Source organism: Thermobia domestica, chromosome 2 (assembly GCF_964235325.1).
Source record: "Thermobia domestica chromosome 2, izTheDome1.hap1.1, whole genome shotgun sequence".
Classification (NCBI taxonomy): Eukaryota; Metazoa; Arthropoda; class Insecta; order Zygentoma; family Lepismatidae; genus Thermobia; species Thermobia domestica.
Genome location: NC_137455.1, coordinates 386,539,191 through 386,554,470, shown reverse-complemented (window position 1 = coordinate 386,554,470; position 15,280 = coordinate 386,539,191). Strand labels below are relative to the sequence as shown.

At 35.5% G+C, this 15,280-nt stretch overlaps 1 protein-coding gene across 15 annotated transcripts in view; it reads left to right on the top strand.

Annotated features, from left to right (window-relative positions):
* pHCl-1 (pH-sensitive chloride channel 1) overlaps positions 1 to 15,280 on the top strand; it is an 839,505-nt gene that overhangs the window by 536,987 nt on the left and 287,238 nt on the right. For 11 of the 15 annotated variants that reach the window (XM_081749485.1, XM_081749493.1, XM_081749487.1 and 8 more), the window contains 2 exons: positions 4,086 to 4,154; positions 9,619 to 9,684. The exons of the other annotated variants lie outside the window; for them this stretch is intronic. In XM_081749485.1, the coding sequence (XP_081605611.1) occupies positions 4,086 to 4,154; positions 9,619 to 9,684 (135 nt within the window). The remainder of the gene's footprint in view (positions 1 to 4,085; positions 4,155 to 9,618; positions 9,685 to 15,280) is intronic. 15 annotated transcript variants of the gene reach the window in all.

Genomic DNA, 15,280 nt, shown 5'->3' with positions numbered 1-15,280 from the left:
GGTCTTCCTCTTCCTGGTTTTCCTTCTGCATTTCCCTCTATCAGCATGGTGATCCAATCGGAGTGCCAAATAAGATGGCCAAACATGCTGTTTCTTCTTTTTCCTATTATCTTCATGATCTGTCTTCCTTTATTAGCTTCCTTTAGTACGTCTTCGTTCCTTTTCCTTTCGGTCCATGATATGCGCAGCATTCTGTGCCAATACCACATTTCAAATACTTCCAGCTTGCATATTTCAGCTTTTCTCAATATCCATTTCTCTGATCTGTAAAGCGCCACGCTCCATACCAGTGTCTTAATAAATTGTTTACGAACGTCCAACGACACATTTCTTGATGTTAGCAGATATAGACTAGTTTCGAACTTAAACTATCTGTATTTTGTTCTGTGCTCCGATTCTAACCTATTCCACTTAATAATTCCATTTCCCTGGATATGATGCTTACCATTGTCTTTCTCCAGGCCGCTCAATTCCAAAAATGGGATGAGAGCTTATCAAGCTGCCTTAACATTTTATTGTTGAAATTTGTTTAAAATATTTTTGAGAAAATACTGTATAGTACACATCATCTAAGTTAACAAAATTGAAGATTTGTTAAAGTTAACAGCTTATGATATTTGAGGACTTATTACCAAAAAAATGCTACTCTGTATGTGTTGATTTTCAACAACTATAACGGATTTCGAGGAAGGGACTCGTGTTGCTTATAAACTGTTTCATGTTTATATTACCTTCTTGATCACAAAACTTTTTTAAAAATATTTTTTTCTTCAACTAACAACTTACCATCTGTATGTACCAAATTAATGTTAACATTTATATTTATTTATTGTTATTTAGTACAGAGATACATTTATTTATTTTTAAAGTATGTAATATAATTTATAAGATTTCAAAAGCTTGAAAAGCAGCCATAACAAAAGTGACGTGAATTATACGAAAAAAAACTATCAATAGTAAAGTATATAAGGAAATATGAACTTATAGGTACACTAAATAAATATATATATTTGAATTCATTCCATTAAATTTTATGAGTGTCTCGGTGTTTATTACCAACCAATAATAGTATTACCTGACCAGCGAACGAGTGCGGGTGGCCGGTTTCGGAACTAAAATGCAAGCAGCAGTGTTTCTAACCGGATTACTTATAAACAATCTATCACAGTTCCTTTTGTCCTGTTCGTAATAAACCACTTCACGCATATGCTCAAGTCGGGGGCAGATCCAGGGGGCGGGGTGATCGGGGCGATTGCCCCCCCCCCCAGAATAGGATATTTTTTTTATTTTAAAACTGAAACCTAAGAATTTTCAACTTTGTATTATAAATGTAAAATAAAACTTAAAATATGTAGGCCTTACTATTTTTTTTTTTTTTTTTTTTGGTTTTACGTTGCAGAAGTCAAAGAAGTTACTTACATTGGCGTTCTTGCTCAAAAAAATGTCCACCTTCGAAATCGTATGTGGCCATTTCTGTTCTTGAAATTGCATACACTAGCCACTTCTTCTTTTCTAAAGTTGTTTTACTTTTTTGTTTTTGCAGTACACTCTTACCTTGATTTGACTTCGAACGACCACCCCCCAAACATTCAGCCTGGATCCGCTCCTGGCTCAAGTTAAGACAAACAGTTTCAAAAGATATTGAAGTTATTTGCAGAACATCTTAAGTGACAAGCAAAAAAACTACTACAACAAAAATACACCCTCTATATTAAATTGCGAACAAACTAGCGAGCAGCGTTTTACAGGCTGCTCCTGTTTTATAATGACATCGAATAAAACGTAATCAATTTTTATACAGTCTGCTTAATACACGGTAGAAGCTCACTGAATTGTCATTTGTGATATGTTGTTCTTAAATTGATAATTTCCATTCATATATCACTATTCACAATACATCTGCATTACTGCAGGAATGATTCACTACAACCATATAACTTACGGTGTTCTTTATTAAGCGGAAAGAGATTAGGCTATGCATAACATCCAAACTGCAACTTTTAAAAACCGTTGGATACACTGCAGAGTGAAACTCTCCGCTCCCCTATCCCACCGCGCTTGCCCAGAAACTGATGAAAACACAACAGCAGCGCCATCCACCCAAAACCGCACTGCTATCCTGGTCAGGTAATATTAACGATATCATATTTAACAAATATAAGTTTCTAGTACATTTTGGAATGAAGTTCAGAATAAGGTGCTAAAGCAAGAGAAATTTGCTTACACGACTATACTATCCTTCATTGCTAAGATTTATTTATTTATTTATTTCTAAACATAATAGTCTACATAACCTAATTATAAAGTCCGTTGCATGTATTAAGCAATTATAACACATTCATACATCCATATTATAATACACATATAGTTATAATGCGGTTTCAATATCATAAATGTTCCTTCATCTACAATTATTTCTTATTGCATTACAAAGATCTGTCTTCAATTGACTCACGCTATTAATTGTAGTAACCAAATCTGTTCTGTATTTTGTTAACCTGTTGTAGATTGTACAGATATCTTGCTTCCAGTAATACCAGGTAATGGATGGCGATTGAAACATATTTCTGGTTCTAAGTGAAGTCAGTGCTGAACCCTCTCTGTCAGATCGAAAGTCGGTTATCTTCATTATTGTCTTGAACTCTCCAAACACATGGAAATACTGTAACATAAGGGTAGAGTGAATCTGAATGTGGCAGGACTTCTCAATGGAATTGCCAGAGTGCTGTTTGCTATATGCTCTGCATTTTTGTGAAGAAAAATAACGTTCGCCAATAGAAGATTTACGGTACTTAGTCTTGCTCCATTGCAATGCAAGGATATTGATGCACCACTCGTCTCGTTCCGAAAGTTTCTTAAGTATAAGTTTACAGTAATGGAAGAACAAAGTCACTAACACCCTTCTATCACTGGTCTCGATCAAGTAGATTTTATGCATTTCAATCATCGCTTATAATGAGTTCAACCAAACCATTCTTTAGAATAAAAGATACAACTTTAGTGTCAGTTGCATGATAACTAGAACTATATAAAGGTAGATAATATTGTGGGAGAAAAGGTTCCGGGAAAATTGAAGAAATCATAAAAAGAGAAAAGAGACAGTTTGTTGATAAACAAAAAAGGAAAACTGTATTGGTGACAATAGTAAATCGTGGATATCGACGATCCAAACACTGAACTATAAATAAACATTTACCTAATTCGGTGATTATCAAGAGAATAGAAGAATTAACAAATACCAATTGAGATTATTAGTAAATCCCCGTGTGGAGTAGGGGAAGTTAGTCAGGTTACAGAAGATGATTAACATTATTTTGTAGGCTGCGGAAGTAACCAACTCAAGAGAAAAGGTCATACGGTATTTGGGTATTTAGTATTCTTACATGAAGTGTTACATCATTTAATGAGATATTATCCTATATACCTAGGTATAAGTTTGACAGGTCAATTTGAATTTTAAAAGGTAAAGAAAGAATTTTAAAAAGTATGCTAGATGGAGTTGAAAAGGTTAGGGCGGAAAATTGACTTAGAATTGACTAATAACCCAAAAGAAGAAGAGAAAGCAATAAAGTTACGAGAAAATAAATATATAAATAAATAAGTAAAGTAGAATACAATGCTTTTACGATATAAGACAAATAATATTTTTTGTTATATAATTCGTGAACAAAGACTCCATTCTAAGAGTTTTCTAGAACAGTGGCTAAGTGGAAAGTGTCAAGAGAACAACATATTAAAAAGATCAGTAAACATTTCATTTTCTCCTGTTACTTTTAGTTGTCTTACTATTAGGTTTATACAGTAGCATACACTGAATTTGTTCAAGGAAGCTGTTTCAAGGATCCAAATACTTGTCTCTTCAGGACATTTATGTCCTAATATGGATATTTATTATTTTCACATAACATATTGTAAAAAAAAAAAAAAAAAGGTTTCAAACTAGGTAACTCTCTCTTTGCGTACGCCACTGAATTATATACTATTATTTTGTTTTCTATATGTATGATATAATTTATATATTTATGTCTGTTTTATGAAAATTTCATTTTTTTCTGTCTGTTAAGATGATATATTTTCTTATGTAGTCCCCCAGGCTGCAGAGGGTCAGGGGAGAATTCTTCATTGGAAGTGGGGAGTGGAGAAAGAATAGATTGGTGAGAGACTTTTTATTATGAATTCGTCCAAAGCCTACCTTCCACCTTGACGTTTAAATAAAAACTAACTCTCTTAGAGTCTCTAACAGAAATAACCGTCTGGTTATTGTGCTAACATAACTCCATGATGCTGTGTGCGGCAGTCAAATTGATGTTTGATTTTGAGACGACGTCATCCGTCCTACTTGGTTATAGCAACACTTTGAGCTGATAGTCTACTTCGGCCGATATACTGTGTGTTCTTAGCGGAAAAAAAACTTGTCAGCATGTCGCAACGTTCGCTCGTTGAAAGCTAGATTCTTACCGGAGGTTTGGCAATATCACGTTGCGCTGTAATTGATTCACGCTAAACGTCAATTCGACTGCTGCGCAAATTTTCGTAAGGAGAATTTTCAAAACGAAGAAAGGGTAATTTTTCAGAACTAAAGTAGAATGTTGGTTGTCAATAACACTAGACATTTCACTATTAATATTTATGATGTTTATTATAGATTTTTAAGAAGTTATGTAAAAAGTTATTTTCCATTGATGAGCGTCTGTATGTTAAAAAGAATGTTATTCAGTCCCTTAACATAAGGTATTGGGAAATTATTTACAAATATTATTTCATAAGCTGACAAACTACGTCGTTGAGGGATAGGCCCTACCTTCAACTACTAACACATTTTTGTATACATTCAGTTTTTGTGACATTATTTTACAGAAGATAACAAAACCAGCATAATCAGGATTGTAACTTTATGAAGGTGTGTTACAGTGATCGAAAATAAAACTTAACATAGTCATATTTTGGCCTATTCTCTTTCGATAACAATTCCTTATGAAATTACGGAAATCATTCAGAATCTCTCCTTGTAGAATAACTTTGGATTTGTCTTGAATCAATGTAGCTTATTGTATTCATTCCGTTGTCGCAGGTGACTTTAAGTGCCAATGACTTTCCCACTGGAGAGTCCTAATCACAAATACTCTCACCTCTCAGAGTCGAATTTCCGATTGCGAAATACATGTAAGAATGCTAACTTCTCATGCACACACTCCTATTAGATCTTTTGAATTTTTAATTATTTTAGTGATCTTGTTTGTTGGGTTATTGATAGCCGTATAAAACTATAGGAATTGTTTGCTACAATGTAAACTATACTTTACTAAAAAGAGAATAAAGGTTGTTTCTACGATACATTTTTCTGCAGCAATTACATCAGGTTTTTCTTCGTGCTTTTTAGTAAAATCAGGCGAGACCAAGTATGAATTCTCTGTTTTAAAAAAAGAGAATTTCACTAGAGTAGAGGTTTCAAGTGTTGTTTATTTGGCATCTCTTTCATAAAGTCTGCATGCTTTACTTGCAACCTTTCCTTGGGTTTATTGGTCATACATGCTTTTTATCTGATCTCTTCAATGATTTCAGAAGCAGCCTTGAATTCTCAAATCCTCAATAATAATAATAATAATAATAATAATAATAATAATAATAATAATAATAATAATAATAATAATAATAATAATAATAATAATAATAATAATAATAACTGGAAAGACAAAATGAGAAACGTGTTGAATTGTGAAGTTTGAAAAAGCTAAATTTTAAATGGTTATTACAAGTATTACTTTTATTTATAATTCCGAATTTTTTTGTCAGTAGCTTAGCCCCCTTTCGTATTCGCTCTTCATACCCAATCAGGGGGAGGGGAGCCCTCAGATTCAAAACCGCTGTACTAGAATGTACGGTGAAGGCTGTGGCGGATCTAGCCCGGGGCCGGAGGGACCTAACCCCCTCCCCAACTTTTTAGGGACATAAATAGGAAGCTATTATTTATATATTTTTGAAAGTTTATAGTAAGCGTTGCATTTTTTATTGGAAATTTTTTAAAGCCTTATATATAGCTTCAGTTGTAGTTTTTCTGTTATGCAATATGTAAACAATACTTGAGGTCCACAATGTCAACGTCCAACCTAGCAGTAATATTCATAGGGAGAGAGTTGAATTAGAAACTTCTCCAGGATCCATGAGAAATTGTAAACTCATGATATACCTATCTAAGTCTGGGTTCTGGCTGCCTCCCCTCCAGTTTTTACATTCCAATCCACAACTGGGTGAAGGCACTATAACATCGTATAGTGCAGTGGAAAATCTTTTGTTATAGCTATTTCAAAATGTGTCTGAAAAAATATGACGATCAAGGAGGGTTAACAAAGATAGAGATGTTTGGCTTTTGATTTATAGTTATCTTTATTTGTATAATGTTAAACCGTTAATGTTTTTTATTAGTGTGAGACATTAACGGCGTAAAGGATCTGTGCTATCTTTGGTTTTAGCTCATCCAGTTATAAGGGAAAGCATTTTTTGGTTTTCTTTAAAAAATCAACTAAAATTTTAACTAACGTCTCTTCAAATTTATTTACATCCCTTCCTCTTTGAAATTTAAGTACTGTGGTCTATTATTTTAATATTTATACTAGCTCAAATCCACGTTATTCGCACAGGGAAAATAGGTTTACCGAAAAAATTTGAACCCCCTTCCCGCTTAGGATACGCATTTCAATCGAAGTATAGCTAGAAAAAGCCATAAGATACTATATTTGTCATTCATTTTGAATTCCCCCTACCCCGTTTAGAATACATCCATTATTCAATGTGACATGATAAAACCCTTGAGGCTAGAAAAAAGTAGATTCCATGATCCATGTCAAAAGAGTAAGTCGTTTTCTGTAAAGTGATCACAAACAACGGATGTCTTGGATTTCAATGCGGAGGGAAAAATATAGAAAATATGCCTCATCCGTCCTTAAAAGATGGAATTTTTTCGAAAACGCTACGCATGTGTAAGCTTATTTTTAATAAAGAGTTTATCCCAAGTTTTATCCGTCTAACTTGAGAAGCTTATGAGATATTCCATTTTTCACATTAATTTTCACATTAAGTTTGTAGTGGATACAAACTATTTCCAAATTTCATTTCAAAGCTTTCAGCATTTTCTCTGATGCGGTTATAAAAAACACCCAATACTACTTTGAATGCAAAGAAAAATGCAATAATAGAAAATGTTCCTTTCGTCTTAAAACATGGATTTATAAAACGTTGGGACTCGTGTCCAATTATAAGGAGTTTCTATGAGGAGTTTAATCTACCTAACTTCAGGGATTTATGTGGTACTCTATTCTGAACAAATCACTTGAACCACCTTTACCTCACTAAGCATACATATTTAAAAAAATTCAATTTATCTATAATGCAAACGCATTTTTTTTAAAAAAATAAAACAATGAACTTTAACACTGGAAGACAAAAAAGCAGTAATATTAGACCATTAACATCCCTGATCGTTTCAAAGAAGCGAGAAAAATGCTTTCCCCACATACATATTTTAAATCACGCTCAACCCTAGCCAAAGGAGCTAAATACGCGGTTCTGATTGGTTGAGTTTATCCGTTTCTCTCCACGTTGCATACATATAGTAGAAATCAAACATCTCCTGCAGTCAGTCCTCCTGGAAGAGCGTGCTAGTTCAATGGACAAGTAATAATAATTGCATTTGGCGTGGGTTCAAACCCGACCTCCGGAAAGTTTTTTTTTATTTTCTTTAAAAAATTTTCATAACACTTATTCCATTAAGATAAGATGAAAATAATACTCAAAAAATGATTTATTTACGTTACGCGTGGAGTTTTGCTATACGAATCCATAGTATAAGTACTAGTAGTAGTTGTAGTAGTAGTAGTAGGGGGAGGAGGAGGAACGGGTTAGAAGCCTCGCAGGACTCGTTTTGTTCCACCTTGACCCCCATGTTATAAATTTAACCTCAGTTGCTTCTTCAATTTTCTTCTTCAGTTTCAACAAAGTGATAATTTTCTTCTATTACTACCTAGTTATATCTTAAATACTGTCACAAAGTTTGGAGTGGCGCTGTAGGAATCCAGAGTAGCACAGTGCTGCCATCTGTGTATAAAGCGGAAGATGCATGTAGTGTGTGTTTGACTGTTCATGACATACGTTGATATTGTATTGAGTTCTGATGGAGTGGGACGATTACGAAAATCGCATAGCAGTAATTGCACTATACAAGGTCGGGAAGACAGCAGGTGAGATTTTCAACCTCCTGAAACCCCTACAAATCAGAAAGAGATTCGTGACCGCGCCATACAGCGATACACCGAGACTGGAACGGCAGCTGACTGCGCAAGGAGTGGCAGACCACGAACGGTACGAACCCCGCAGGTCCAGAAAGCAGTCGCAGCAAGAATTTGAAGAAATCTTGTTCGAACACAAAGTGTGATGGCTGCTGAGATGAACATCAGCAGAAATTCCATGTCTCGTGTGCTCAAAAGTGACCTAAATCTATGGGCGTATAAGAGGCGGACTGGTCACTTTCTGACTCAAACATTAGTGTGACAAAGGGTCCTTAAATAAAAGAGATTGTTGCGGCGTTACGCCAACAATCTGCACAGAAAGATTCTGTTCACTGACTAAAAGGTGTTCACAATTGAGCAGGCCTACAACGCCCAAAATGAATGTGTGTATGCCACGTCATCTACTGCAGCTGCTGAGGCAGCTCCAAGGTTCAGAGGGAACATCATCCTGCTTCAGTGATGGTTTGGTGGGGAGTGAGATACTCAGGCACAACCCAGCTGCATTTTTGCGAAAAAGGTGTGCCAGGGATGTTAAAACATCTGCCAAGGTGTACCAGGACACAGTCCTAACACCTATAGTAAAACCACTGTCTGCTGCCGTGTTCCCTGGAGAAAGATGGACCTCCGCTCCAGGTCACAAAGCGAAAACAATCCAGGTGTGTCTGGCACGGAACGTCCCTGACTTCATTTCTACCGCTGATTAACCTTCTAGCAGCCCGGACCTTAACCCGTGGGACTACAAACTTTGGGTAGTCCTTTAGGAAAAGGTCTGCCATGAACGGCGTCCATCTGTCGACACTCTGAAACAATCCTTGACCCGAGCAGTGAACAATTTTCCCATGGCGTAATGCCATTGGCCAGTGGCCGGACAGACTTCGTGCCTACAACAAGGCCAAGGGGGGACATTTCGAAAAATGATTCGTGCGTCAGGTGTACAACATATCAATGTAAAACATGATCAAAATAAATTGCCTTGGTGTTAATACTCTCTGTGTTATTCACATTCAAACTTGTGACAGTTTATGATATAACTAGGTGTAATACACAATAATAGAACAAAAGGTTTGGACAATCGTAAACTGCAACCAATCAGAAACGTCTATTTAGTTCCTATGGCTAGGGTCGAGTATGAAAAAAAGTTGCTTCCCACATAAATCAAGGAGCTGAAAAAACAAAACTGGTTCAGGTACTCATTTCGTTAATATATAAATTAAACTTATATTTCCTGTTTATTTTTAAACATTTGTTTAAAGTTTTATTTAGTTTTAATTACAAATTTTTATTTAGTTAACATATTATTTCCTTTTTTCATTTATTATTTATTATTATGTTTCAGTCCACCAGGGTGTCTGGAGTCGAATTCCACTGAACTAGAAGTCGATCTGAGTAATAAAACAATGGGGTGAGTTTTTATGCGCCCCCCTCATTAACAGGTGTGTGTGACTTCTAACACAACAATACACCCTAACAATTTATACTTTCCGTACTAACGCCATTTAGAAATTTTACTATTCTTCTTAATGTTATTTAGTCGTTTTTTTTTTATTTTATACAGCAATATATGCCCCTTGCTAAGTCTGGTCTCCCTCACTGCACCCTAGCTAAAGACGACGCAGTGGAGGGAGTTAGGAAGACCAGTGTTAGATTACCTTATCCCCTCAGTTTATAATTTCAAGTTTTTTTCTCATAGATGCATTAAAAGTACGAGGAAACATTTTCAAATGGAAAAGTTTGGTTCATTTTGAGTTCAACGTTTCTTTCAGCAGCGAGGCTATATGAGACCTACATGCTGATTAACGTGAAATCCAAACCACATGAATTCCCGCCAGGAGTAGAACACGGGTCCACCACGCTGAAGGCACTATGCCAACCGCTTAGGCAGAAAGAAGCTCTCAAATGGAAGAGTATTAACGAAAATGAGTAGTTCCTTTTTCTTTACTTTTCCAGAAACGGTTACGCCGTCTCTTAAGAAATCCTTTTCTGACTGTATTTTCATCGTGCATTCGATTTTCCGTAATCGATTGGAAGGGCAGTATAACTTCTCATATACGATATATGGAGCTCGTCTGGTCTTGACTAGGGGCGTTTTTAAGTATTTTGTGCCACTAAGCAAAACACAAATTCAACGCCCTTCGTAATATATATATATATATATATATATATATATATATATATATATATATATATATATATATATATATATATATATATATATATATATAGTGTGGGCTTTGCTCTTAGGCGGACAAATTTTAAGTATTTTTTTTTCAGAAGGGAAAATAAATAAAGTGCCACAGCTTTCATGTTTACATTCTTTATCAATAGAGGGCATAGTGGTTCTGTGGTAGAGTGCTTACCTCTTGTGCGTGAGGTTCCTGATTCGATCCCAGCCAAGTAAGTTTGTGGTTAACAACTTTGTGCCCTTGGGTTTTCTCCAGGTATTCGCGATTCCTCTCACTTTCTCATTCCATTAATTCTTCCATCATCATTCATTTGCCTTAATTATCGTCTCCCTTAGCCTAAAGGTCACAATCGCGGGACTTTAAATTGAAAGATTTCATTTCATTTCGTTTTCTTTCTTAAAATGAATCAAAGTATTAGGATTATAATTTACCTGACATGCGCGCAAATTGGTGACGACGAACAAAAAAAAATAACCATAAATGAAACATTAAGATGTGCTCAAACAATAAGAATTTTTCAATTATGAATTTAAACTGTTTTTTTTATGGACAGCTCGGGGTCCCCTAGAGCTTGGTGCCTATGGTCACCTTGTAGTAAAAACTCAACTAATCTTGACCAAACCAGATCTGCATGGAAATAAACCTTGACTTGTTGAGTATGTTTTCCCCTGTGCAGACTTTTGATTCCCGAGTTATTGCCTTCCAGTTAGGGTTTCAACTTAATGAAGAGAGAGGTGCCGGTAATTGCTGTTTAGAATGAACTGAATATGCATGGAATTAAACTTATTAAACGTGAAATAAATGCATTCTATACTTCACTACATAATAGGAAAAAAAAGAAGAAACAGTATGCTTGGCCATCTTATTTGGCGCTACGATTGAATCACCGTGTTGATAGAGCAAAAGGGAGAAGGAAAACCAGGAAGAGGAAGACCAATGATAGAATATCAAGATGCAGTTACGAAGAAGACCTTATAAAAGTATAAAATAGCTCTCCCAATGGAGAGAAAAGCTTTAACTTTTCCATGTTGCCTATCAACCTATGCTTGACATGAACAAGAACAACAACAAAAGACTAATTCATTGCAAGAACAACACAAGAACAACAACAAAATCATTAGATTATTTTTTCGTAATCCAATGACTCGCTCCTGCTTTATTGCGTATGGTCTTGGAATGCTTATGTTATATATGTATTTCGCGGTAACATAGAATTCTTATTCAAGTGACAGATAGACAAGTTCTTAACGGGTTGATATGTATTGATTTCAAGCCAAAGCCCAAGCCCAAGCCTTCCGTGTGACTTGAAGCTTCTTAATGCTTTGTGTTCGTATCTGCCTGTGGACCGTTATTGTCACTGGGCCGCATTAGTCTGTGGTTATCTTGGTGCTCAGTGCCACGCACAGGATACGCTTTCTGAGAACACTCGTCACGGGTGTCAATGGCTAAGATGACTTGGTGTATAGATCTGTAGATGTTATTTCAGAATTTCACGGTGTGAAGGCGGCGAAGATCGTCGGAAGCAGGGTGTCTAAGTCTTCTAGGATCTGGTTATGTAGAAGTGACCGGTGATAACGTAAACCAGCTGATACATAGGCAATTTTGGAAAATTATGAACTTCTCATTCAATAGTTGCATATAGCATTGGTTAAAAGAATGGTTATATATATGAGAATCAACATCTTTCAAGCTGCAAATATTAATTTTGCTTAATAGTAACAATATGTCTACTTTGTTTAAGCAATTACAAGATCCAACGAAGAAGATTAACATGGGGTCTGAAGTGTGAGAAAAAAGAAAAATGATTTGTTGACACAGTGCAGCGAAACGTTGACAATGTAGCATATTTTTCTGGTATTTCGCAACTTGAGAAACTCATATTTTGACTTCTGACTAGAAGAGGGAAAGTGTGAATGGATCATTTCCGTTAGAGGCCAATATTGTGGTAAAATTTTCTACGAAAACAGAAAAACTAACTTACGTTGCTTATATTTATATTGAAAATGACCTTCTTCCTCAAGCATATTTGTTGAACATTCTTCTAGGAAGTTAAGTAACTTCAAACAAACTAGAATAGGCTAGGAAATAAGTTATGTAAAGTAGCAGATTAGGTTAAGCGAGTTACTTCAAATAAAGAACTAAAATACATTAACACACTTTAGAGGACTTTTTTTTTGTTAACACAAGCTAAAGTAAATTGAACAGTCTATTTTATAATTTAGCATGATTACTATAATCCCATATATCTCCTTCTGCATAAAATTGATAGGCGCTATTGTTTTATTATACAGGCTGGCCACATACGCCAGTCCATACCCTTATCATATTCCAATAAAATGAACGTATGCTTTTTGGAGTAGTTCAAATTGTTAATGTACAATGAACACGTGATACACTCATGATACAAAAATCATTGATGATCCAAGGGATTAGTCTGTGCATTTTCATTCTCATTGCAAATGATAATACGCCGCCAGGTCCTATGCGACATTTTTCGTAGCGATGCTGGTGTAACATGAAAGAAAGTTTGTCTCACATCATCTCTCAGTTCATCAGTGGTTGTTTTGTCACGATACTTTTTATGAATCCTCATAATCATGTGGTGAGGTCAGGGGTTCGTTGTGATCAGGCAAGTGGAGCTAGCAGCACAGGTGACCCACGACCAATCCAGTACCCAGAAAAAAACAACACATGAACATATTCGCGTACTATATTGGCTTAATAGGTAGGTAACCCATCTTGCTGAAACTGATATGTTTCTTTAGTTCTGTGCTCTTCCAATGAGGACAAAACCAGTGCTGCAACATGTTTAGGTATCGATGCTGATTCCAATACCTTCAAAGAAGAACGATCCAAACGAAGGACTGTTATCCATATAATCATGTGTTAGAGGCTATTTTCTAACTCTTCGTAAAAGTGTGAATGTTCTGGGACCTAAACAACATATTTCCGCAGATAGGACACTCATTTGGAAAGATCATTTTATGTGATATCTCAAGAATAGCCGCACATGCCTTCTCCCTCCAATCTATGTTATCATCGGATAATTCTGGAACGGTTGTACGGTGATAATCACGGTAAGTCTTGCTTCATATGATTTTGCAGTATCGACCGAGATATATTCAGTTTCACAGATCGGTTTGCATCAACTTTGCTGGCGATTGCTCTATGGACTCCTGGATGAGGCTACATGATTCTCCTCTGATAAAAGGTCTACCATTTCTTTTCTTGTTCTCAACATCACCTATGAAGAACAGTCTGTTTCCATCTCCAAAAAGTTTGTTTCGGAGGAGGATCCCCTTGAAATAGTGTTCAGAGTTACTATGGTCTTCTATTGCATTTCTTGTTTATTTTTTCTCATACACCTAATAGTTCGCAATAACGTGTTGTTTGATAATGTAAATGGACGTATGAGTAATTGTTTATTTAATAGAACATAAAATGTAAACAAAAGGATACGTTAATATGCAGTATATGTATTATATAGTAGTGTAAGAGAAATAGAATTCATTGTTTATTTCGTAGGACCTGGAATACTAATGGATATATACGTTATTGTCATGTAGTTGGGATAATGGAATTTTGCGGGCGACCTATAGAATAAATCCGTGTTAATTTTTCAGCTCTTACGTTAATTAGTGTATTGAAAATATCTAACTTTTTTTATTTGAATAATCTGATAAATAATTAATTAAGTATCAAGATCGCTTCTGTATCTAGTTTTTCTTCACAGCTTTATGACTTATTGTTCTTATTTATAGATACAGGGTATTACCTGTTGAAATACAACTACTTATACAAATATGTTTTTCTATCAAGTTCGTCCTACACTTTCATTTTTGGTGGCAAGGTGGCTCAATGGTAAACCGCTTAACTCTGGTTCGTGGGGTCCCTGGTTCGATCCCCGACCAAATAAGTTTGCCGTGGACAACATCGTATCCGTGGGTTTTCTCGGGGTAACCCCGTCTCCTCCCACTTAGTTATTCCACCAATTCTTCCATCATCATTCACTTGCCTTAATCATCCGTCTCCCTTAGCCTAAAGGGCATAATTGTGGGATGTTATACAGAAATATTTCAGATACTTTCATTTCTGAATTTTCCCTGGATGAAATTCATTATATTTAAAGCTTTTATTCTTCCACGGAAAAATAAGAAACAAAAACTGCATAATGCAATATCTTCTACTATATAACTCCTGCTTCCTCCACTCTCTTTAAATAGCGAGTCCAGACGCTGTCCCTGTACTTCAATATTGCCAATCGAAGATTAGCATACTTAGTTCCATATATCTCCAAATAAAGATAATTAGTTTACATAAGAAGATTTTCCCATATACAAGCTGCCATTATCATGAATAACGTATAACGTTGTAATATCACAGTCACTACAGATAATTTCTGGAAGAACGCGCAAGAAATAGAATACAAAGGTTGCTGTTACGTGACAGAATAAGCAAATTCACGGAAACAAATAGCCTCGCAGCTGATGTCTCCATTAATCCATAAATCAATCAATCAAGTGAAACACGTTTGTGAAACTCAAGATCATAATGGGGCTTTTGACATGAAGTTCTTTCATGTTTGTATAAGCAAGTGAAAGAGAGATCTGACAATACTGCTGAAGGAGGAAGCTCTTGGAAGGAAGGGAAAAATTACGAACCTTGTCGATTCAGTAGCTCTGTACCCTGCTTCCAAGAATAGCAACCAAATATATTAAATCTACGATTTATATGTAAATTCTATGGAGACACCACTTAATTTTCACAAAACATTTTTCTCGTGGTTTTGTTTCTGTTGATGAATAATTTATAAAA